General features: G+C 41.5%; 2 protein-coding genes across 11 annotated transcripts in view; one reads left to right on the forward strand and one right to left on the reverse strand.

Annotated features, from left to right (window-relative positions):
* LOC102142266 (stabilizer of axonemal microtubules 2) overlaps positions 1 to 15,269 on the forward strand; it is a 52,808-nt gene extending 37,539 nt beyond the window's left edge. The window contains exons 4-5 of the mRNA XM_073996529.1: positions 12,040 to 12,136; positions 12,933 to 15,269. Coding sequence (XP_073852630.1) covers positions 12,040 to 12,136; positions 12,933 to 12,996 — 161 coding nt within the window. The 3' untranslated portion in view covers positions 12,997 to 15,269. The remainder of the gene's footprint in view (positions 1 to 12,039; positions 12,137 to 12,932) is intronic.
* The window catches only part of ADAMTSL3 (ADAMTS like 3), a 406,645-nt gene continuing 393,040 nt past the window's right edge, over positions 9,384 to 22,988 (reverse strand). For 2 of the 10 annotated variants that reach the window (XM_073996528.1, XM_005560285.5), the window contains 3 exons: positions 17,760 to 17,857; positions 12,234 to 12,448; positions 9,384 to 11,526 (listed from right to left, as the gene is read on the reverse strand). In XM_073996528.1, the coding sequence (XP_073852629.1) occupies positions 11,420 to 11,526; positions 12,234 to 12,448; positions 17,760 to 17,857 (420 nt within the window). In that variant the 3' untranslated portion in view covers positions 9,384 to 11,419. Of the gene's footprint in view, positions 11,527 to 12,216; positions 12,449 to 15,963; positions 16,037 to 17,759; positions 17,858 to 22,988 lie in introns of all 10 variants that reach the window. The other 8 variants (XM_045397406.3, XM_005560284.5, XR_012415261.1 and 5 more) reach the window with 7 other exon arrangements.

Here is a 22,988-nt window from a genome sequence, read left to right on the forward strand (position 1 = left end):
GGGAATCCCTTTTCCTAGCCAGGGGAACTGAGACACACAACACCTGGAAAATCGGGTAACTCCCACCCCAATACTGCGCTTTAAGCAAACAGGCACACCAGGAGATTATATCCCACACCTGGCCGGGAGGGTCCCACGCCCACGGAGCCTCCCTCATTGCTAGCACAGCAGTCTGCAATATCGCGGCAAGGCAGCAGCGAGGCTGGGGGAGGGGTGCCCGCCATTGCTGAGGCTTAAGTAGGTAAAGAAAGCCTCTGGGAAGCTCGAACTGGGTGGAGCTCACAGCAGCTCAAGGAAACCTGCCTGTCTCTGCAGACACCACCTCTGGGGACAGGGCGCAGTAAACAACAAAAGCAGCAGAAACCTCTGCAGACGCAAACGACTCTGTCTGACAGCTTTGAAGAGTGCAGTGGATCTCCCAACACGGAGGTTGAGATCAGAGAAGGGACAGACTGCCTGCTCAAGTGGGTCCCTGACCCCTGAGTAGCCTAACTGGGAGACATCCCCCACTAGGGGCAGTCTGACACCCCACACCTCACAGGGTGGAGTACACCTCTGAGAGGAAGCCTCCAAAGCAAGAATCAGACAGGTACACTCGCTGTTCAGCAATATTCTATCTTCTGCAGCCTCTGCTGCTAACACCCAGGCAAACAGGGTCTGGAGTGGACTTCAAGCAATCTCCAACAGACCTACAGCTGAGGGTCCTGACTGTTAGAAGGAAAACTATCAAACAGGAAGGACACCTACACCAAAACCCCATCAGTACGTCACCATCATCATCAAAGACCAGAGGCAGATAAAACCACAAAGATGGGGAAAAAGCAGGGCAGAAAAGCTGGAAATTCAAAAAATAAGAGCGCATCTCCCCCGGCAAAGGAGCGCAGCTCATCAGCAGCAACGGATCAAAGCTGGACGGAGAATGACTTTGACGAGATGAGAGAAGAAGGCTTCAGTCCATCAAACTTCTCAGAGCTAAAGGAGGAATTACGTACCCAGCGCAAAGAAACTAAAAATCTTGAAAAAAAAAGTGGAAGAACTGATGGCTAGAGTAATTAATGCAAAGAAGGTCATAAACGAAATGAAAGAGATGAAAACCATGACACGAGAAATACGTGACAAATGCACAAGCTTCAGTAACCGACTTGATCAACTGGAAGAAAGAGTATCAGTGATTGAGGATCAAATGAACGAAATGAAGCGAGAAGAGAAACCAAAAGAAAAAAGAAGAAAAAGAAATGAAAAAAGCCTGCAAGAAGTATGGGATTATGTAAAAAGACCAAATCTACAACTGATTGGGGTGCCTGAAAGTGAGGGGGAAAATGGAACCAAGTTGGAAAACACTCTTCAGGATATCATCCAGGAGAACTTCCCCAACCTAGTAGGGCAGGCCAACATTCAAATCCAGGAAATACAAAGAACGCCACAAAGATACTCCTTGAGAAGAGCAACTCCAAGACACATAATTGCCAGATTCACCAAAGTTGAAATGAAGGAAAAAATATTAAGGGCAGCCAGAGAGAAAGGTCGGGTTACCCACAACGGGAAGCCCATCAGACTAACAGCAGATCTCTTGGCAGAAACTCTACAAGCCAGAAGAGAGTTGGGGGCAATATTCAACATTCTTAAAGAAAAGAATTTTAAACCCAGAATTTCATATCCAGCCAAACTAAGTTTCATAAGTGAAGGAGAAATAAAATCCTTTACAGATAAGCAAATGCTTAGAGATTTTGTCACCACCAGGCCTGCCTTACAAGAGACCCTGAAGGAAGCACTAAACATGGAAAGGAACAACCGGTACCAGCCATTGCAAAAACATGCCAAAATGTAAAGACCATCGAGGCAAGGAAGAAACTGCATCCACTAACGAGCAAAATAACCAGTTAATATCATAATGGCAGGATCAAGTTCACACATAACAATATTAACCTTAAATGTAAATGGACTAAATGCTCCAATTAGAAGACACAGACTGGCAAATTGGATAAAGAGTCAAGATCCATCAGTCTGCTGTATTCAGGAGACCCATCTCACATGCAGAGACATACATAGGCTCAAAATAAAGGGATGGAGGAAGATTTACCAAGCAAATGGAGAACAAAAAAAAGCAGGGGTTGCAATACTAGTCTCTGATAAAACAGACTTTAAACCATCAAAGATCAAAAGAGGCAAAGAAGGCCATTACATAATGGTAAAAGGATCAATTCAACAGGAAGAGCTAACTATCCTATGTATATATGCACCCAATACAGGAGCACCCAGATTCATAAAGCAAGTCCTTAGAGACTTACAAAGAGACTTAGACTCCCATACAATAATAATGGGAGACTTCAACACTCCACTGTCAACATTAGACAGATCAATGAGACAGAAAGTTAACAAGGATATCCAGGAATTGAACTCATCTCTGCAGCAAGCAGACCTAATAGACATCTATACAACTCTCCACCCCAAATCAACAGAATATACATTCTTCTCAGCACCACATCGCACTTATTCCAAAATTGACCACATAATTGGAAGTAAAGCACTCCTCAGCAAATGTACAAGAACAGAAATTATAACAAACTGTCTCTCAGACCACAGTGCAATCAAACTAGAACTCAAGACTAAGAAACTCAATCAAAACCGCTCAACTACATGGAAACTGAGCAACCTGCTCCTGAATGACTACTGGGTACATAACGAAATGAAGGCAGAAATAAAGATGTTCTTTGAAACCAATGAGAACAAAGATACAACATACCAGAATCTCTGGGACATATTTAAAGCAGTGTGTAGAGGGAAATTTATAGCACTAAATGCACACAAGAGAAAGCAGGAAAGATCTAAAATTGACACTCTAACATCACAATTCAAAGAACTAGAGAAGCAAGAGCAAACGCATTCAAAAGCTAGCAGAAGGCAAGAAATAACGAAGATCAGAGCAGAACTGAAGGAGATAGAGACACAAAAAACCCTCCAAAAAATCAATGAATCCAGGAGTTGGTTTTTTGAAAAGATCAACAAAATTGACAGACCACTAGCAAGACTAATAAAGAAGAAAAGAGAGAAGAATCAAATAGATGCAATAAAAAATGATAAAGGGGATATCACCACCAACCCCACAGAAATACAAACTACCATCAGAGAATACTATAAACACCTCTACGCAAATAAACTAGAAAATCTAGAAGAAATGGATAATTTCCTGGACACTTACACTCTTCCAAGTCTAAACCAGGGAGAAGTTGAATCCCTGAATAGACCAATAGCAGGCTCTGAAATTGAGGCAATAATTAATAGCCTACCAACCAAAAAAAGTCCAGGACCAGATGGATTCACAGCTGAATTCTACCAGAGGTACAAGGAGGAGCTGGTACCATTCCTTCTGAAACTATTCCAATCAATAGAAAAAGAGGGAATCCTCCCTAACTCATTTTATGAGGCCAACATCATCCTGATACCAAAGCCTGGCAGAGACACAACAAAAAAAGAGAATTTTAGACCAATATCCCTGATGAACATCGATGCAAAAATCCTCAATAAAATACTGGCAATCCGGATTCAGCAGCACATCAAAAAGGTTATCCACCATGATCAAGTGGGCTTCATCCCTGGGATGCAAGGCTAGTTCAACATTCGCAAATCAATAAACATAATCCAGCATATAAACAGAACCAAAGACAAGAACCACATGATTATCTCAATAGATGCAGAAAAGGCTTTTGACAAAATTCAACAGCCCTTCATGCTAAAAACGCTCAATAAATTCGGTATTGATGGAACGTACCTCAAAATAATAAGAGCTATTTATGACAAACCCACAGCCAATATCATACTGAATGGGCAAAAACTGGAAAAATTCCCTTTGAAAACTGGCACAAGACAGGGATGCCCTCTCTCACCACTACTATTCAACATAGTGTTGGAAGTTCTGGCTAGGGCAATCAGGCAAGACAAAGAAATCAAGGGTATTCAGTCAGGAAAAGAAGAAGTCAAATTGTCCCTCTTTGCATATGACATGATTGTATATTTAGAAAATCCCATTGTCTCAGCCCAAAATCTCCTTCAGCTGATAAGAAACTTCAGCAAAGTCTCAGGATACAAAATTAATGTGCAAAAATCACAAGCATTCTTATACACCAGTAACAGACAAACAGAGAGCCAAATCAGGAATGAACTTCCATTCACAATTGCTTCAAAGAGAATCAAATACCTAGGAATCCAACTTACAAGGGATGTAAAGGACCTCTTCAAGGAGAACTACAAACCACTGCTCAGTGAAATCAAAGAGGACACAAACAAATGGAAGAACATACCATGCTCATGGATAGGAAGAATCAATATCGTGAAAATGGCCATACTGCCCAAGGTTATTTATAGATTCAATGCCATCCCCATCAAGCTACCAATGACTTTCTTCACAGAATTGGAAAAAACTGCTTTAAAGTTCATATGGAACCAAAAAAGAGCCCGCATCTCCAAGACAATCCTAAGTCAAAAGAACAAAGCTGGAGGCATCACGCTACCTGACTTCAAACTATACTACAAGGCTACAGTAACCAAAACAGCATGGTACTGGTACCAAAACAGAGATATAGACCAATGGAACAGAACAGAGTCCTCAGAAATAATACCACACATCTACAGCCATCTGATCTTTGACAAACCTGAGAGAAACAAGAAATGGGGAAAGGATTCCCTATTTAATAAATGGTGCTGGGAAAATTGGCTAGCCATAAGTAGAAAGCTGAAACTGGATCCTTTCCTTACTCCTTATATGAAAATTAATTCAAGATGGATTAGAGACTTAAATGTTAGACCTAATACCATAAAAACCATAGAGGAAAACCTAGGTAGTACCATTCAGGACATAGGCATGGGCAAAGACTTCATGTCTAAAACACCAAAAGCAACGGCAGCAAAAGCCAAAATTGACAAATGGGATCTAATTAAACTAAAGAGCTTCTGCACAGCAAAAGAAACTACCATCAGAGTGAACAGGCAACCTACAGAATGGGAGAAAATTTTTGCAATCTACTCATCAGACAAAGGGCTAATATCCAGAACCTACAAAGAACTCAAACAAAGTTACAAGAAAAAAACAAACAACCCCATCAAAAAGTGGGCAAAGGATATGAACAGACATTTCTCAAAAGAAGACATTCATACAGCCAACAGACACATGAAAAAATGCTCATCATCACTGGCCATCAGAGAAATGCAAATCAAAACTACAATGAGACACCATCTCACACCAGTTAGAATGACAATCATTCAAAAGTCAGGAAACAACAGGTTCTGGAGAGGATGTGGAGAAATAGGAACACTTTTACACTGTTGGTGGGATTGTAAACTAGTTCAACCATTATGGAAAACAGTATGGCGATTCCTCAAGGATCTAGAACTAGAAGTACCATATGACCCAGCCATCCCATTACTGGGTATATATCCAAAGGATTATAAATCATGCTGCTATAAAGACACATGCACACATATGTTTATTGTGGCACTATTCACAATAGCAAAGACTTGGAATCAACCCAAATGTCCATCAGTGACAGACTGGATTAAGAAAATGTGGCACATATATACCACGGAATACTACGCAGCCATAAAAAAGGATGAGTTTGTCTCCTTTGTAGGGACATGGATGCAGCTGGAAACCATCATTCTCAGCAAACTATCACAAGAACAGAAAACCAAACACCGCATGTTCTCACTCAGAGGTGGGAACTGAACAATGAGATCACTTGGACTCGGGAAGGGGAACATCACACACTGGGGCCTATCACAGGGAGGGGGGAGCGGGGAAGGCGGAGGGATTGCATTGGGAGTTATACCTGATGTAAATGACGAGTTGATGGGTGCTGACGAGTTGATGGGTGCAGCACACCAACATGGCACAAGTATACATATGTAACAAACCTGCACGTTATGCACATGTACCCTGGAACTTAAAGTATAATAAAAAAAAGAAAAAGAAAAGAAAAAAATAGAGTATATACAAGAACTGTGAGACAACTGCAAAAGATGTAACATGTCATGGGAATTCCAGAAGCAGAAGAGAAAGAAACAGGAGAAATATTTGAAACAATAATGGCTGAGAATTTCTCTCAATGTGAGACAGCAAGCCACAGATCTAGGAAGCTCAGAAAACATCAAGCAGGATAAATGCCCACAAAAAAACTACATGTAGCCACCTAAGTTACAAACTATTAAAAAAAAAAAATCAAAAGATGAAGAGAAGATTCTGAAGGAACCCAGAGGAAAAAAAACCATCTTACCTATGGAGAAGTCAAGAAATACATCCAACTTCTCCTCAGAAATTGTGTAAGCAAGAGGAGAATGGAGTGAAATATTTAAAGTGTTGAGAGAGGGGGAAAAAAGCACCACCAACCTAGAATTCTATATTCTGTGAAATTACTCTTCATAAGTGAAGGAGAAATAAAGACTTTCTCAAACAAAAATTGAGGGAATTATTTGCCAGTAAACCTGCCTTGAAAGAAATGTTAAAGAAAAGTTCCTTGCAAAGAAGGAAAATGATACAGGTCAGTAACCTGGATGTATATCAAGAAAGGAAGAACACTGCAATAAGAGTAAGTGAAGATAAAATGAAAACTTTTATTGTTCTTATTCTTTATTTATAATCAAGTATATTATTGCTAATTATTATTTTGAATAAATGATCTGTTTGATCAATAGAAACACACTTTACCACATTTAAAAAAATAGAAATCATACAATGTCTGCTTTTAGGCCACGGTGAAATTAAATTATAAACCAATAACAGAAAGGTAACTGGAAAATCTCAAAATATGTGGAGATTAAACAACATATTTCTAAGTTATATGTGGATCAGAAATTCTCAAGAAAAATTTTAAAATATTTTGAATCAAATGAAAATGGAAACACAATTTATCAAAATTTGTGGGATACAGTAAAAACAGTGCTATGGGGAAATATAAGGCATTGAACACATATATTAGGAAAGAAGAAAGATCTTAAATCAGTATTCTAAGTTTACACCTGAAGAAAATAGAAAAGAAGAGCAAATTAAACCCAAAGTAGGTCAGGTGCCGTGGCTCACACTTGCAATCCCAGCAGTTTGGGAGGCCGAGGAGGGTGGATCACATGAGGTCAGGAGTTTGAGAGCAGCCTGGCCAACATGATGAAACCCCATCTCTACTGAATATACAAAAATTAGCCGGGCATGGTGGTGCATGCCTGTAGTCCCAGTTACTCAGGAGGCTGAAGCAGGAGAATCGCTTGAACCCGGGAGGAACAGGTTGCGGTGAGCCAAGATCAAGCTGCTGCACTCCTGCCTGGGTGACAGGGCAAGACTCCATCTTAAAAAAAACAACAACAAAAAAAAACAAAGTAAAGCACGGTGGCTCATGCCTGTATTCCCAGCTACTCAGGAGGCTAAGGCAGGAAAATCGCTTGAACCCGGGAGGCAGAGGTTGCAGTGAGCTGAGATCGAGCCGCTGCACTCCAGCCTGGATGACAGGGCAAGACTCCATCTCAAAAACAAAACAAAACAAAACAAAACAAACAAAAAACAAAGTAAAGCAGAGTGGTTCATGCCTGTAATTGGGAGGCCAAGGTGGGCAGATTGCCTGAGCTCAGGAGTTCAAGACTAGCCTGGGCAACATGGCAAAACCCTGTCTCTACTAAAAATACAAAAAGTTAGCCAGGCTTGGTGGTGTATACCCATAGTCCTGGCTACTCGGGAGGTGGAGGCACTAGAATTGCTTGAACCTGGCAGGAGGAGGTTGCAGTGAGCCAAGATCATACCACTGTACTCCAGTCTGGGTGAGAGAATGAGAATCTGTCTCCTAAATAAATAAATAAATAAAATCCAAAGGCAGACAAAGAAAAGAAATAATTAGAGCCAAAATCAATGAAAGTGAAAACAAGGAATCAATAGAATTAAATAAACACTGGTTCTTTGAAAAAAAAAAATCAATAAACTCAGTAAGTCTCCAGCAAAACTAAGAAAAAAAAAAAACCAGAAAGGATACAAATTACTAATATGAGAAATGAAAGAGGAGACATCACTACAAACACTATGGGGATTAAAAGGATAATAGAGGAATACCACGAAGAACTCTATGCCTATAATTTTATAACCTAGAAGAAATAGACCGATTCCTTGACACGTATCTGTCAAAATTCATACAAAGAAACAATCTGCCAAAACTCACACAAAAAGAAACAGACAATCCAAATAGGCTTATTTCTATTAAATAAATTCAGTCAATACTTGATAATCTTCAAAACCAGAAAGCACTAGGCCAAGACAGGTTCACTGGTTAATTCTACCAAACATTTAAAAAAGAAATAGCAATTTTCTACAATCTCTTTCAGAGGACAGAAGCAGAGTTAATATTTCCTAACTCATTCTACGAGGCCAGTATCACCCTAATACCAAACGCAGACAAAAATATTACAAGAAAAGAAAACTGGCCAGGCACAGTGGCTCATGCCTGAAAGCATTTTGGAGGCCAAGGCGGGTAGATCACGTGAGATCAGGAGTTTGAGATCAGCCTGACCAATATGGTGAAACCCCGTCTCTACTAAAAATACAAAAATTAGCTGGACTTGGTGGTGTGGGCCTGTAATCCCAGCTACTCAGGAGTCTGAGGCAGGAGAATTGCTTGAACCCAGGAGACAGAGGTTGCAGTGAGCCAAGATCGTGCAACTGCATTCCAGCCTGGGCAATAGTGGGAGGCTTGGTCACACACACACACATGGAAAAAAAAAAAAAAGAAAGAAAACTACAGACCAATCTCTCATGAAAATACATGCAAAAATCCTCAACAAACATTAGCAAGTTGAATCTAACAATTTATATAACGAATTATACACCATGACTAAGTGGGATTTATCCCAGCTATTGTAAACTGTGGACTTTGGACTATGACGATGTGTCAATGGAGGTTCATCAATTGTAACAAATGTACCATTCTGGTGGGGGATGCTGATAATGGGGGATGTGTTGGGACATGAGGTATATATGGGAAATCTTTGTACCTTCCGATCAATTTTGTTGCAAAATTACAACTGCTCTAAAAAAAAGTCTGTAAAAAATTAAAAGGCTATTAGTACCTCTTGCTCTTCCAACTACCACTTACTTCAATACCTGTTTCAGGTTGTCTGCTTGGGACTTCTTTCTTCTGCTGCTCTTGAGATTTTTTTAAATATGATTCACACTATGCAAATGAGTAGAATGAGGGCATTAGAGTGAATCTTTGTGATATCTGCTCTGAGTCTTGTAATCCACACTCCAAAGGACAGTCCAGGGAATCAAACCCACTGGGGTTGCTCTTAGACTGACAAAGGGGCAGCCACAATGACAAGAACCCAGGCTACCAAAAAATAGCACACATAAGCTGCCTACATTTATAAGGATGCCACTGAATAATCAAAGTAAATTTATTTCTGAATTACATAAGGATCATGAAACAGAAACATTAACTCTCATGTTATAAAAACAGTAGTAAAATACAGTACACAGGAATGTCAACTGAATGACAACAATGAAAGTACAATAGCAAATGAAAAATAGTAACTTTTAACTTTAAATACAAAGTGAAGCAATTTAATAAGAAATTTTGTTAATAAGAAAAATATATGTCCCATGTCTTTATTACATACTGTACAAAATAAAATATTGCACCTTTCATATAATAAATATATACAAAGAGTATGTTACAAATGATCTTTCTTTTAATTTAATAACCTTCAACAATCAAATGTGATTGATGATTAACAATTCATGGGCTGGTGTGTCCTCCTCACTGTCCTGCATCCATTCCCAATCACCAAACCCTCCACATACAGTAGTGCTCATCCCAGTGTCAGTGAGGCTGCAGTTAGGACAAAAGAGACTGTGTGCTCAGAATATGGTAGAGAAACTCAGCAAGCTTGTCCACAGACACATCCAAAGCCAAAATGCACTGTTCAGTTATTACTGACCAGGGACTAGGCCCAGCACAGCCTGCTGCAGGTAACTTTGTTGCCAAGAAGATGTAGGCAACAGGTGTACAGGCAGCTGAGACCCTGAATAAAGAAGTATGACCACTTATTTGGACTTGTATGCCATCTAAAGACACAACTGGTAGTATACATGGGGAAGACCCCATAAGCAAATTAGCTTCAGAATTTTCAATTTAGTTCTAGCCTGAACCCACTTCAGCAACAACACTTACTCCAAACCTAACCTCCATCCTGACACTATCACTAACACCAGCACTGGCCCCAGTCAAACCCAGTCCAACCCTGACCCAACCTGTTCCTAACCCTAACCCTTAAAGACAACTCTAGCCTTAACCTTAACTTCCTTTCTCACCTAACCCAATTCTAGCTCTAATCCTAAAACTGAAACTAACCCTTACTCTTTCCCCCAAATCTTAAACTAAATCCTGGCTCCAACCCCTAGTCCTTAGTGTAACTTCTAACCTAATTCACTTTGGATTTACTGAAAAATCAGCCCAAAACAATTATTTACTATGAAAATTATTTTCAACTGTCATGTTTCTTATTTGGATTACTTTCTTATACATTTCCCAAAATAAAATCCTCAGGAATACTACTTTATGCATAAATTAGGTCTAATAAGGCTTTGGTTTTCTGTTTGTATGCAATAGAATAGTGCTTAGAAAAAGTATCATTCACAGCTCTTGAAAGAAAGCTTTGAATATATTACCAAATCAGTAGAAAAGGTTAACTTCCCCTCTTCTTTGACTTCCAAGATGCCTCATTTGGTCATAGATAGATTTCTGTAGTTGTACAACTGGCAGCAATATCTACTCTGTGTTTTCTTCCGTGGGTGTTCTAAAAGCAAGGACAAGATGCCATGCCTCCATGAATCCTTGGGTCAGTCAGTGTGACAGCCTATCCAGACAGATGGTCTCTTTTTCACAGACTAAACTTAAGGATCTATGAAAATGCCATCAATGCCAACATCTTAACAACTACTGGCCAGAGCTTCTAAAATGCGAATACCTTATAAACCTGCTGAAAACCTGAAATTTGAGAGAAGAGGAAGTCATCAGTTGCTGTGTTTCCCAGGTTTTTAGGATGTACCACTCTGTGCTAGTCTACAAATCACAGGAAAGAGGCAGCACGTGATGATGCGTTCATAATCTTGGTGATTTCTTGATTCAACTGATATGATGAGGTCCCAAGAGAAGTGGCATGCATGCTATAGTATTTTTGTTCATCCTTGAATACATCATTTTAAAAAATTGGAATATAAAACTACCATGGGAAAATTTCACTTTAATCTTAACAGTGGTGTTTTTGCATCAACCTCTGTTTGATCCATAGAATCTAGTCTTTTAAGAAATATATGTTTTTGAATCTGCGACATGGGGAAAACAGCTTTTATATTCTACTTTTATCTTCACAGCAGCATCGTGACCCCTCCAAAGGTTTATCCCTCTTGACATGACTGGCAGCACCTTTGTTTGTAGAGGTCTAGAGAACACAAATTAAGATGTTTTACAAACATACAGTAGTGAGTTGTGTCTGTGCAGTCTCCTGCAAAAAAGAAAAAAATCTGTAACATATAGCGTATTAGAGACCTGATTAAAAATTATTTGACTTTATGAAAAGCCATAAATTGAGATCACAGAGTGAGGTGAAGAAACCAGCTTTGGGTTAGGGCCGTTGTTTGGCAAGGGAGTCAGAAGCGCATTGGACTCCCTTTCTGCTCAGCCAAGTGACCTCTCACTGCTCTCTGGGCCCTCCCAGTCCCTCTGGCCCATGCTGCTCCTTTGAGTGCTCAGAGCAGCAATGCTTAACTTTTGCAGGGTCATGGACTCCTTGAAAAACTTATGAAAGCTATGCACCTGCTCCCTAGAAAAATAAACCTACAATTAATTTTTACCTATTATTTCAGGACAACGGCATACCTATCCAAGCCCATCCATGGAATCTTTGTCTTAGTACATAAGACTACCAGGCAGAAGAGAAGTGTGCAGAGAGACTGCCAGTGCTTGTCAGAAAGGCGATGATGATGGCATGCTACTAATCTAACTGTTTTTTCTCTAGAGAACATGGAGCTGTACCCACATAGAGGAGTTCATCTCCTGATGTCCCAAGCTACCAAATCCATTCTGAATAACCCCTCAGATGGGACACTGATGAGGTAATCACTAGCAGGGTCTGGTGCAGTGATGGTGTCATCAGGATCTGATGCCATCAAGGCCTCTGGGGCAGTGGAGATACCTGGGAGGTGTACGTACTATCACAGGAAGGCCCAAGACAGTGCCGCCAGGAAACTGGTTTCTTTTTCTGCACACAGTGTCTCTCGGCCACAGGTTTGCAACTCCTTGTGTGGATACAGTCAACTTTCCGAGACTGGAGGCCCCTGCCACAGGCTGCTGTACAGGGCTTCCAAGGGCCTGCGTGCCAACACACATCACAGGCCCCTGATGTGCAGTTCCTTCTTAAGGCGGGTCTGAAGTGAAAAACAAAACAGAAAAACAAAAAATAGGAGAGGTAGGGTGTAACTTTTTGCTGGGACCAAGCCTTTTACCTTACTCTATATTCTATGTATTAAAGGTTGGATGGAGAGTCTAAGACCAAGACATTCCTCTGCTTTTATGCCAGATAGTCTAGAACGACAGTAACAACATTCTCCACCACCTGGGGCGGAGCGCACCTGCTTAGGTGTGCTCTGACGAAGAGGGCATGACAAGCAAACCATGTGTTTCCACTGACTTCCAACACCAAGTCAAGGCACACACATCCTGACTAGATGGAAGAAATCAATTTTGGCAAGGAAAAGAATTATTTACTATAATGATCTACAATAAGCCACCTCAAATTCATTCACAAGACTTCAATTTTCCGTTTATAAGTGCTCAAAACATACTGTGGTGTGTTGACTTTCTATGTGAGCAATCTAGTCTGCTAAAAGAAGTACTCTTTTTTACATTTAGGTCACACCAAGACTTGCAGTTAGAAACTACCGAAGAGCATATGAGAAGAAGAATCTATCTCTGATTTCCTTGCCTTTTAAAATAGAATGGAAAGATAATACCCTCTGATTTTTGAAAAGACATTTGCTAAAGAAGATAGAGTCAACTTAGTGGACCCACTTTGGGGTATCTGCCCTTGTTCCCTAAGGCAGGGCTCCTGAAGACATATTTGCACTGCCTGAGAGTGTCTTCCCAGTCCCAAAGATGACTGGAAGAGGCCCTAACTTGAGCTGGTTGAAGAACTGTATTTCTCTTAGGATTTGGAGGTTGCTGGAACCAGGCATGTAAACCTGAAGCTTGGAGTAGTAGGTGGTGATATTCCGCCACATCAGGCAGAAATACAGAAAAAAACAGTTTTCATAAGGAGCAAAGAATGAAGCAGAAACATACAGAACTGCAGAGATGAGAGAAGAGAAAAAAAAAAGACTTCCCATTTCTTAGTTGTAGTCCTTCCTGAGGTCTGACTGCATGCTCCCTGTTCTCCCTTTGGATTCTATGAGACATTTTTGTTATCCTATTAAAGGTTCCTTATCAGGGCACATAAATCCATAAGGAGTGTTTTACATGAAATGTAACAAAATGGAGAAATTTGTGATATCCAGAACTCTTGAGAGTACTGCCTGTAGTTGGAAGCAATCCTTTGATTAGCCAGTAGGGGGAGACGCTATCAAAGGGTTTACTTAACACAGTACTGTCCCGCCAAACTGTTTATATGGTTTATGGAAGAGGTGGGTGTCCTGTTAGCTGCTTTTGTTTTCCCCAGTGGGTACGAATCTTAGGGACCAAAAACTGAGTCACTTTGAACAACAGAGAAGAGACTGAGTACTCCTCAACCATCCCTATACAGAGATCAGCTTTCCACTTAAGAAGCTTGAACAAATATTCAAATAATATATTTAAAAGAATACCAAATTATTGTGCACAAGTTTTGGGTGGTCTTGTCTTATTAATAAATCCCTCACCCTCTTTGCATAAATCATTCCAAGTTGACTTTCGTTTCCAGCCCAAAGGATTGTAAAACAGCCCCTTTTGCTTCGATGAAAAGGCAGGGCCAGTGGGAAGTCAGACAGGACTACTGAGCTTTCTAAATACAAAGAATGAGAGGGGCACATGGAGCTATGGACCAACACAGAAGCTGAAGCCCAGGAAAGCTCAGAGGCTGGTCACTACGTATACAGTAGAAAAAAATAATAATAAATAAAAAGCAAGGTCTGTCCAGTAGAGGGCATAACTTCTTCCTGGCCAGGGACAGGACTCAGGACAGGGACACCTGAGCCAGGTGAATGCAGTATGGGCATCCACACTATGCACATAACTGGAGTTCATGTGTTTTTCTATGTGAAGCATGAGTGAGAAATCATAAAGGAATCCTGTTTCTACTAGCTTTTTTCAATTTCTCACTTCTATTCAGTCTGGCTCCACTTCTGCCTCAGGTAACTCCTTTCACCATCAGCCAGATGGAACTGCTGATTCTGAGGGCAGTAGATCCCAAGCCTGCCTGATTATTAGAAGCAGGCAGAAGCAAACAGCTTTAAAATGATGTAGATGGCCAGGAAATCTCATGAAGGTTCTGATTCACTGTCTGAGGTGAGTCCCAATAATCTTTATTTTACAGAAATCTCCTAGGTGATTCTGATTTCAGAGGTTAGAAATCACCACTTTGAGAAACTGACTTTCTGTGTCCTCAGCATTCTGTAGGTCCTCATGTTGTCACCTTGCCATAAGTCTGGGCTAGCTCTACCCTGACAATTCCCATTCCCTCTACAACTTTTCAGTGGAAGCCACAGCTCCCAAAACCTTTATAGGGTTGTATAGTAAACACTAGCAGACTGCCTGCCCACCACTGATCCTCCACCCACGCCACTAATGCTACTCCCTCTACAACACTCTCTGACATTTCCTGAGGCCCTACTATGGCAAATGGGGGGTCTCCATTGCTCCCTGTCCACCCACTCAAAAGTGAGATCTAACACCTCACCTACCTACAGAGAGCCCACGGTCATAACCCAATCTAGCAGAAGAGGTCTGTGGGAAAAAGGGGGCTAAAACACTGCAGAAGAAACCCTCGACAGCTCTCTATACTAACCAACTTTATCCCTCATCCATAAACCACCAGACATCTGAGGAAAAAATACAATAGTATGAAAGAAAAGCACCAGGTTATAAAAATAGAACAGCCAATCCTGGAGGAAACAGAAATAAAACAGAAAATGAATGGTAACTTGACTCCCCACAACTGTGACTCACCCCCAGCTCTAGGATTTTTCTTCCATTATTAAAAAAAAGTCTACCCTTTCATTTCATTTTCATATCTCTTGGTCTGAAACCCAGTTTAATCAGATTTTGAGCCTCTTGATAGCTCCTTCTACACTCTCTATCTTCTGTATTTTCTGCCTCTTATTTTTTGCTACCTTTGATTGGAAAGTATGTGACATATCTAAGGAACTGACAGAAGGACAGTGTGGCTGGAACATGAAGAGTGAGACAGCATGAGATATGGATGAGGCTGTGAAGAAAAGTAGGACTTGAGCGTGTGGTTGTTTTTTGTTTTGTTTTTTTTTTTTTTTTTTTGGAGATAGAGTCTTGCTCTGTTGCCCAGGCTGGAGTACAGTGGCACGATCTTGGCTCACTGCAGCCTCCACCTCCCAGGTTCAAGCAATTCTCCTGCCTCGGCCTCCCAAGTAGCTGGGATTACAGGCATGTGCAACCTTGCCCAGCTAATTTTGTATTTTTAGTAGAAATGGGGTTTCACCATGTTGGCCAGGCCTGTCTCGAACTCCTGACCTCATGATCTGCCTGCCTCAGCCTCCCAAAGTACTGGGATTACAAATGTGAGCCACCACGTCCAGCCACGCATGTGGTATTTTATAGGCCACACTGAGGATTTGGTCAATCTTCCTAAGAGCAAGTAAAGCCTCTAAAGTAATTTTAATCTAACAGGGAGATGGTTGGTGGTGGTGGTAGGATCAGATTTGCATTTGGGAAAACTCACTGTGGCTGTACTGTGGAGACTGGGTTGGAAAGTAGCATAGATGGATGAAGGTGGACCATCTGGACAGCTGTGACTGTATACCAGGTGAGAGATGATGGTGGTTTGGCCAAGGGTAATGGTGGCAGAAAAGAAAAAATGAAGATGAGTTCAAGAAAAAAAATATAAGGAATTTAAAAATCATATAAAAAAAGTAATCAGGAAAGTACAAATTACAATGAGATAAATTTTCATCCATCAGATTGACAAAAATTTTCAAAGGCTGCAAACCTATATCATGTTGATGAAAAGGGAGCAACTCCCACATATTGCTGGTATAGAAATTTTGATGGCAATTTGGTAGTATTAAAATGAGCATTCCTACCAATTCAATTTCATATCTAAAAATCTGCCCTATAAAAATATTACCCTTTGTGCACAAAGATATATGTTCCAGGATATTTACTGCAGCTTTGTTTATAATAGCAAAAAGTTTGAAACCATCCAATGTCCACTAGCAACAGAATATTAAGTACAAACTTTAGATAGAATATTGAGTAGAATAGAATAGAATATTAAGTACAAAATGCAAAAGAATAAAGTTAATCTTTACTTGATGGGAGTAATCTATAATATATTCTTAGGTAGAAAAAGCAAGTTTCAGAAAAATACATATGTGACCCATGTATGTATTTGTGTTATATCTTTGTGAATGCAAAGTAAAGTATCTGGGATGATGCATCTCAGTCTGTGTGTGGTCTCTATCTTTTCAGCAAACTAGAAAACTAGGTTGTTGAGAATGAGAGCAGCCGTTCCAAACATTTTCCATTTGAGGAGAATGGTTTTGGCTTGAAATCACTTTGTGGGGAATAGGAAATGCAACTGACTCTACATTGCCAAACCTTACTGAAGGCTCAAAATGGTAACCCAGCGAATTGTCAAGGTCATCTCATTTTCTCCAGCAAGACTCAAGACATGGAAGAGGAAGAAATAGGTAGATATTGAGCATCTTCCATGACCAAGGCTGCCTCGGTGCTTCACACAAGCTAAATCATTAAAACTTTCTAACCATAAGTTCACATGGATGATAATACCCCACTTTGCAGATTAGGTGGCTAGGCAGTCCAGGGTCACACAATAAGCGAGTGATATAATAGAACTCCCAAGCCCCTGATTAGTGTGCCTTGTAGGCTCTCTCCCCACTTTCTGCTGGCTGGCATGCTGTTCTCTGGGATGGTAGAGCTGCCAGATGGAGGGCATCTGGATCTCTGGATGACCCCATGAACAAAGCTCTTCTATCCCTAAACCATCTACCAGCTCAGACTTTTATAAAAGGAGAGAAGCAAACTCTATTCTTATTTAACCTCCTCAACAAGATTAAAGTTTACTTAACTATCTGCTAACCACTGTGACATTATTCTAATAAAAACATTTTCTAAACAGAGAAATAAGGCAGTTCATTAAAAGCATTAAGAACATTTAATCTGTAAGCCTAAATGGAATATTATTAGGCTTGATTAACTTATTATGTAGAGGGAGAAGTATCTGCTTTTTCTCAATGATATCCTTTTTCCCCTTTTACCACACAGAGTGGTGTCCCTTTATGTTTAAAATCCAAATAATTTGTAATTATAGATAGTGCACATTAACTAGTATTTCAGTATAATATATACTATTGAAGATGACACTAAATAAATCACAATAGAAAACTGTCAATTATGAGAGTTGGTAGAAACTAAAAAGGATTCCGTTTTCAGGCAGTTATAATCATTGTCCTGAGTCAGGAGAGAATGTGTGCTGCTTTGCGGTGGGGCCCCTACCTCCTTCTGTCATCACAGTTGGAGTCAGAGCCGTTGTGTTGACAAGCTGTGTGATGCTGCTGCATCCTCACGGCATGGCCCATGCAACGTCCAGGACACTGGAACAAAAAAGCACAATGTAGTGTAAACCCTGCAAGCTCATGCATGCTCTGTATACTAAGATCATGTACTGAGGCAGGATAGCTGAAGACCTGTTACAAGGGAAATGTAACCAACTGTCCCCGGGGGGTAGTTAAAGAAGATTAGGGTACAGCTCTGTGGACCACACACCTCTTTTGCAGAGTCAGGAAGATACTGCCTAAGTTTCCCTTCTCTTCTGTATTAGTCCCTTTTCACACTGCTATAAAGACATACCCAAGACTGGGTAATTTACAAAGAAAAGAAGTTTAATTGACTCACAGTTCAGCATGGCTGGGGAGGCCTCAGAAAACTTATAATCACATCAGAAGGTGAAGGGGAAGCAAGACACCTTCTTCACAAGCGGCAAGGAGAAGTGCCAAATGAAGGGAGAAGAACCCCTTTATAAAACAATCAGATCTTGTGAGAATTCACTCACTGTCATGAGAATATCATGAGGGAAACTGTCGCCATGATCCAACTGCCTCCACCTGGTCTCTCCCTTGACATGTGAGGATTGTGGGGATTAAAATTCAAGATGAGATTTGGGTGAGGACAAAAAGCCTAACCATATCATTCTGCCCATGGCCCCTCCCAAATCTCATGTCCCTTTCACATTTCAAAACCATTCATGCCTTCCCAACAGTCCCCCAAAGTCTTAATTCATTCCAGCATTAACCCAAAAGTCCAAGTCCAAAGTCTCATCTGAAACAAGGCAAGTCTCTTCTGCCTATGAGCCTGTAACATCAAAAGTAAGTTAGTTACCTCCTAGATACAATGGAAGTACAGACAGTGGGTAAATACACCCATTCCAAATGGGAGACGATGGCCAAAATATGGGACTATAGGCCCCATACAAGGCCAAAATCCAATGGGACAGTCAAATCTTAAAGTTCCAATATGATCTCCTTTGACCCCATGTCTCACATCCAGACATGACCCCATGTCTTCCTTCATGCTGATGCAAGAGGTGGGCTCCCATGGCCTTAGGCAGCTTCTCCTCTGTGGCTTTGCAAGGTACAGTCCTCACTCCCGGCTGCTTTCATGGGCTGGAGTTAAGTGACTGTGGTTTTTCCAGGCACACAGAGCAAGCTGTCGGTGGATCTACCATTCTGGGGTCGAGAGGATGGGGGTCCTCTTCTCACTAGGCAATGCCCCAGAGGGGACTCTGTGTGTAGGCTCCAACCCCACATTTCCCTTCTGCACTGCTCTAACAGAGGTTCTTTATGAGGGCTCTACCCCTGCAACAAACTTCTGTCTGGACATCTAGGCTTTTCCATGCATTCCTCTGCAATCTAGGCAGAGGTTCTCAAACCTCAATTCTTGACTTCTGTGCACCTGCAGGCCCAACACCATGTTAAGCTGCCAAGGGTTGGGGCTTGCACCCTCTGAAGCAATGGCCTGAGTTGTATGTTGGCTCCTTTAGTCATGGCTAAGACACAGGACACCAAGTCCTCAGACTACACAAAGCAGCAAAGCCCTGGGCTCAGCCCAGGAAACTACCTTTTTCTCCTATGCCTCAGAGTCTGTGATGGGAGGGGCTGCTGTGAAGACCACTGATGTGCCCTGGAGACATTTTCCCCATTGTCTTGGCAACGAACATTTTGCTCCTCATTCCGTATGCAAATTTCTGCAGCCAGCTTGAATTTCTCCTCAGAAAATGCATTTTTATTTTCCATCACATCCATTAGGCTGCAAATTTTCCAAACTTTTAGGCTCTGCTTCCCTTTCAAACATAAGTTCCAATTCCAAATCATCTCTTTGTGAATGCATAAAACTGAATGCTTTTAAGAGCATCCAAGTCGGAAACTTCGGGGGCGGAGCAAGATGGCCGAATAGGAGCAGCTCCAGTCTCCAACTCCCAGCGCGAGCGACACAGAAGACCGGTGATTTCTGCATTTTCAACTGAGGTACTGGGTTCATCTCACTGGGGAGTGCCGGACGATCGGTGCTGGTCAGCTGCTGCAGCCCGACCAGCGAGAGCTGAAGCAGGGGGAGGCATTGCCTCACCTGGGAAGCGCAAGGGGGAAGGGAGTCCCTTTTCCTAGCCAGGGGAACTGAGACACACAACACCTGGAAAATCGGGTAACTCCCACCCCAATACTGCGCTTTAAGCAAACAGGCGCACCAGGAGATCATATCCCACACCTGGCCGGGAGGGTCCCACACCCACGGAGCCTCCCTCATTGCTAGCACAGCAGTCTGCAATATCGCGGCAAGGCAGCAGCGAGGCTGGGGGAGGGGCGCCCGCCATTGCTGAGGCTTAAGTAGGTAAACAAAGCTGCTGGGAAGCTCGAACTGGGTGGAGCTCACAGCAGCTCAAGGAAACCTGCCTGTCTCTGTAGACTCCACCTCTGGGGACAGGGCACAGTAAACTAAACAAATGCAGCAGACACCTCTGCAGACGCAAACGACTCTGTCTGACAGCTTTGGAGAGAGCAGTGGATCTCCCAACACGGAGGCTGAGATCTGAGAAGGGACAGACTCCCTGCTCAAGTGGGTCCCTGACCCCTGAGTAGCCTAACTGGGAGACATCCCCCACTAGGGGCAGTCTGACAACCCACACCTCACAGGGAGGAGTACACCCCTGAGAGGAAGCTTCCAAAGCAAGAATCAGACAGGTACACTCGCTGTTCAGAAATATTCTATCTTCTGCAGCCTCTGCTGCTGATACCCAGGCAAACAGGGTCCTGAGTGGACCTCAAGCAATCTCCAACAGACCTACAGCTGAGGGTCCTGACTGTTAGAAGGAAAACTATCAAACAGGAAGGACACCTACACCAAAACCCCATCAGTACGTCACCATCATCAAAGACCAGAGGCAGATAAAACCACAAAGATGGGGAAAAAGCAGGGCAGAAAAGCTGGAAATTCAAAAAATAAGAGCGCATCTCCCCCGGCAAAGGAGCGCAGCTCATCGCCAGCAACGGATCAAAGCTGGACGGAGAATGACTTTGACGAGATGAGAAAAGAAGGCTTCAGTCCATCAAATTTCTCAGAGCTAAAGGAGGAATTACGTACCCAGCGCAAAGAAACTAAAAATCTTGAAAAAAAAGTGGAAGAATTGATGGCTAGAGTAATTAATGCAGAGAAGGTCCTAAACGAAATGAAAGAGATGAAAACCATGACACGAGAAATACGTGACAAATGCACAAGCTTCAGTAACCGACTTGATCAACTGGAAGAAAGAGTATGAGCGATTGAGGATCAAATGAACGAAATGAAGCGAGAAGAGAAACCAAAAGAAAAAAGAAGAAAAAGAAATGAACAAAGCCTGCAAGAAGTATGGGATTATGTAAAAAGACCAAATCTACGTCTGATTGGGGTGCCTGAAAGTGAGGGGGAAAATGGAACCAAGTTGGAAAACACTCTTCAGGATATCATCCAGGAGAACTTCCCCAACCTAGTAGGGCAGGCCAACATTCAAATCCCGGAAATACAGAGAATGCCACAAAGATACTCCTCGAGAAGAACAACTCCAAGACACATAATTGCCAGATTCACCAAAGTTGAAATGAAGGAAAAAATCTTAAGGGCAGCCAGAGAGAAAGGTCGGGTTACCCACAAAGGGAAGCCCATCAGACTAACAGCAGATCTCTCAGCAGAAACTCTACAAGCCAGAAGAGAGTGGGGGCCAATATTCAACATTCTTAAAGAAAAGAATTTTCAACCCAGAATTTCATATCCAGCCAAACTAAGTTTCATAAGTGAAGGAGAAATAAAATCCTTTACAGATAAGCAAATGCTTAGAGATTTTGTCACCACTAGGCCTGCCTTACAAGAGACCCTGAAGGAAGCAATAAACATGGAAGGAACAACCGGTACCAGCCATTGCAAAAACATGCCAAAATGTAAAGACCATTGAGGCTAGGAAGAAACTGCATCAACTAACGAGCAAAATAACCAGTTAATATCATAATGGCAGGATCAAGTTCACACATAACAATATTAACCTTAAATGTAAATGGACTAAATGCTCCAATTAAAAGACACAGACTGGCAAACTGGATAAAGAGTCAAGACCCATCAGTCTGCTGTATTCAGGAGACCCATCTCACACGCAGAGATATACATAGGCTCAAAATAAAGGGATGGAGGAAGATTTACCAAGCAAATGGAGAACAAAAAAAAGCAGGGGTTGCAATACTAGTCTCTGATAAAACAGACTTTAAACCATCAAAGATCAAAAGAGACAAAGAAGGCCATTACATAATGGTAAACGGATCAATTCAACAAGAAGAGCTAACTATCCTAAATATATATGCACCCAATACAGGAGCACCCAGATTCATCAAGCAAGTCCTTAGAGACTTACAAAGAGACTTAGACTCCCATACAATAATAATGGGAGACTTCAACACTCCACTGTCAACATTAGACAGATCAACGAGACAGAAAGTTAACAAGGATATCCAGGAATTGAACTCATCTCTGCAGCAAGCAGACCTAATAGACATCTATAGAACTCTCCACCCCAAATCAACAGAATATACATTCTTCTCAGCACCACATCATACTTACTCCAAAATTGACCACGTAACTGGAAGTAAAGCACTCCTCAGCAAATGTACAAGAACAGAAATTATAACAAACTGTCTCTCAGACCACAGTGCAATCAAACTAGAACTCAGGACTAAGAAACTCAATCAAAACTGCTCAACTACATGGTAACTGAACAACCTGCTCCTGAATGACTACTGGGTACATAACGAAATGAAGGCAGAAATAAAGATGTTCTTTGAAACCAATGAGAACAAAGATACAACATACCAGAATCTCTGGGACACATTTAAAGCAGTGTGTAGAGGGAAATTTATAGCACTAAATGCCCACAAGAGAAAGCAGGAAAGATCTAAAATTGACACTCTAACATCACAATTCAAAGAACTAGAGAAGCAAGAGCAAACACATTCGAAAGCTAGCAGAAGGCAAGAAATAACTAAGATCAGAGCAGAACTGAAGGAGATAGAGACACAAAAAACCCTCCAAAAAATCAATGAATCCAGGAGTTGGTCTTTTGAAAAGATCAACAAAATTGACAGACCACTAGCCAGACTAATAAAGAAGAAAAGAGAGAAGAATCAAATCGACGCAATTAAAAATGATAAAGGG

Source organism: Macaca fascicularis, chromosome 7 (genome assembly GCF_037993035.2).
Source record: "Macaca fascicularis isolate 582-1 chromosome 7, T2T-MFA8v1.1".
Classification (NCBI taxonomy): domain Eukaryota; kingdom Metazoa; phylum Chordata; class Mammalia; order Primates; family Cercopithecidae; genus Macaca; species Macaca fascicularis.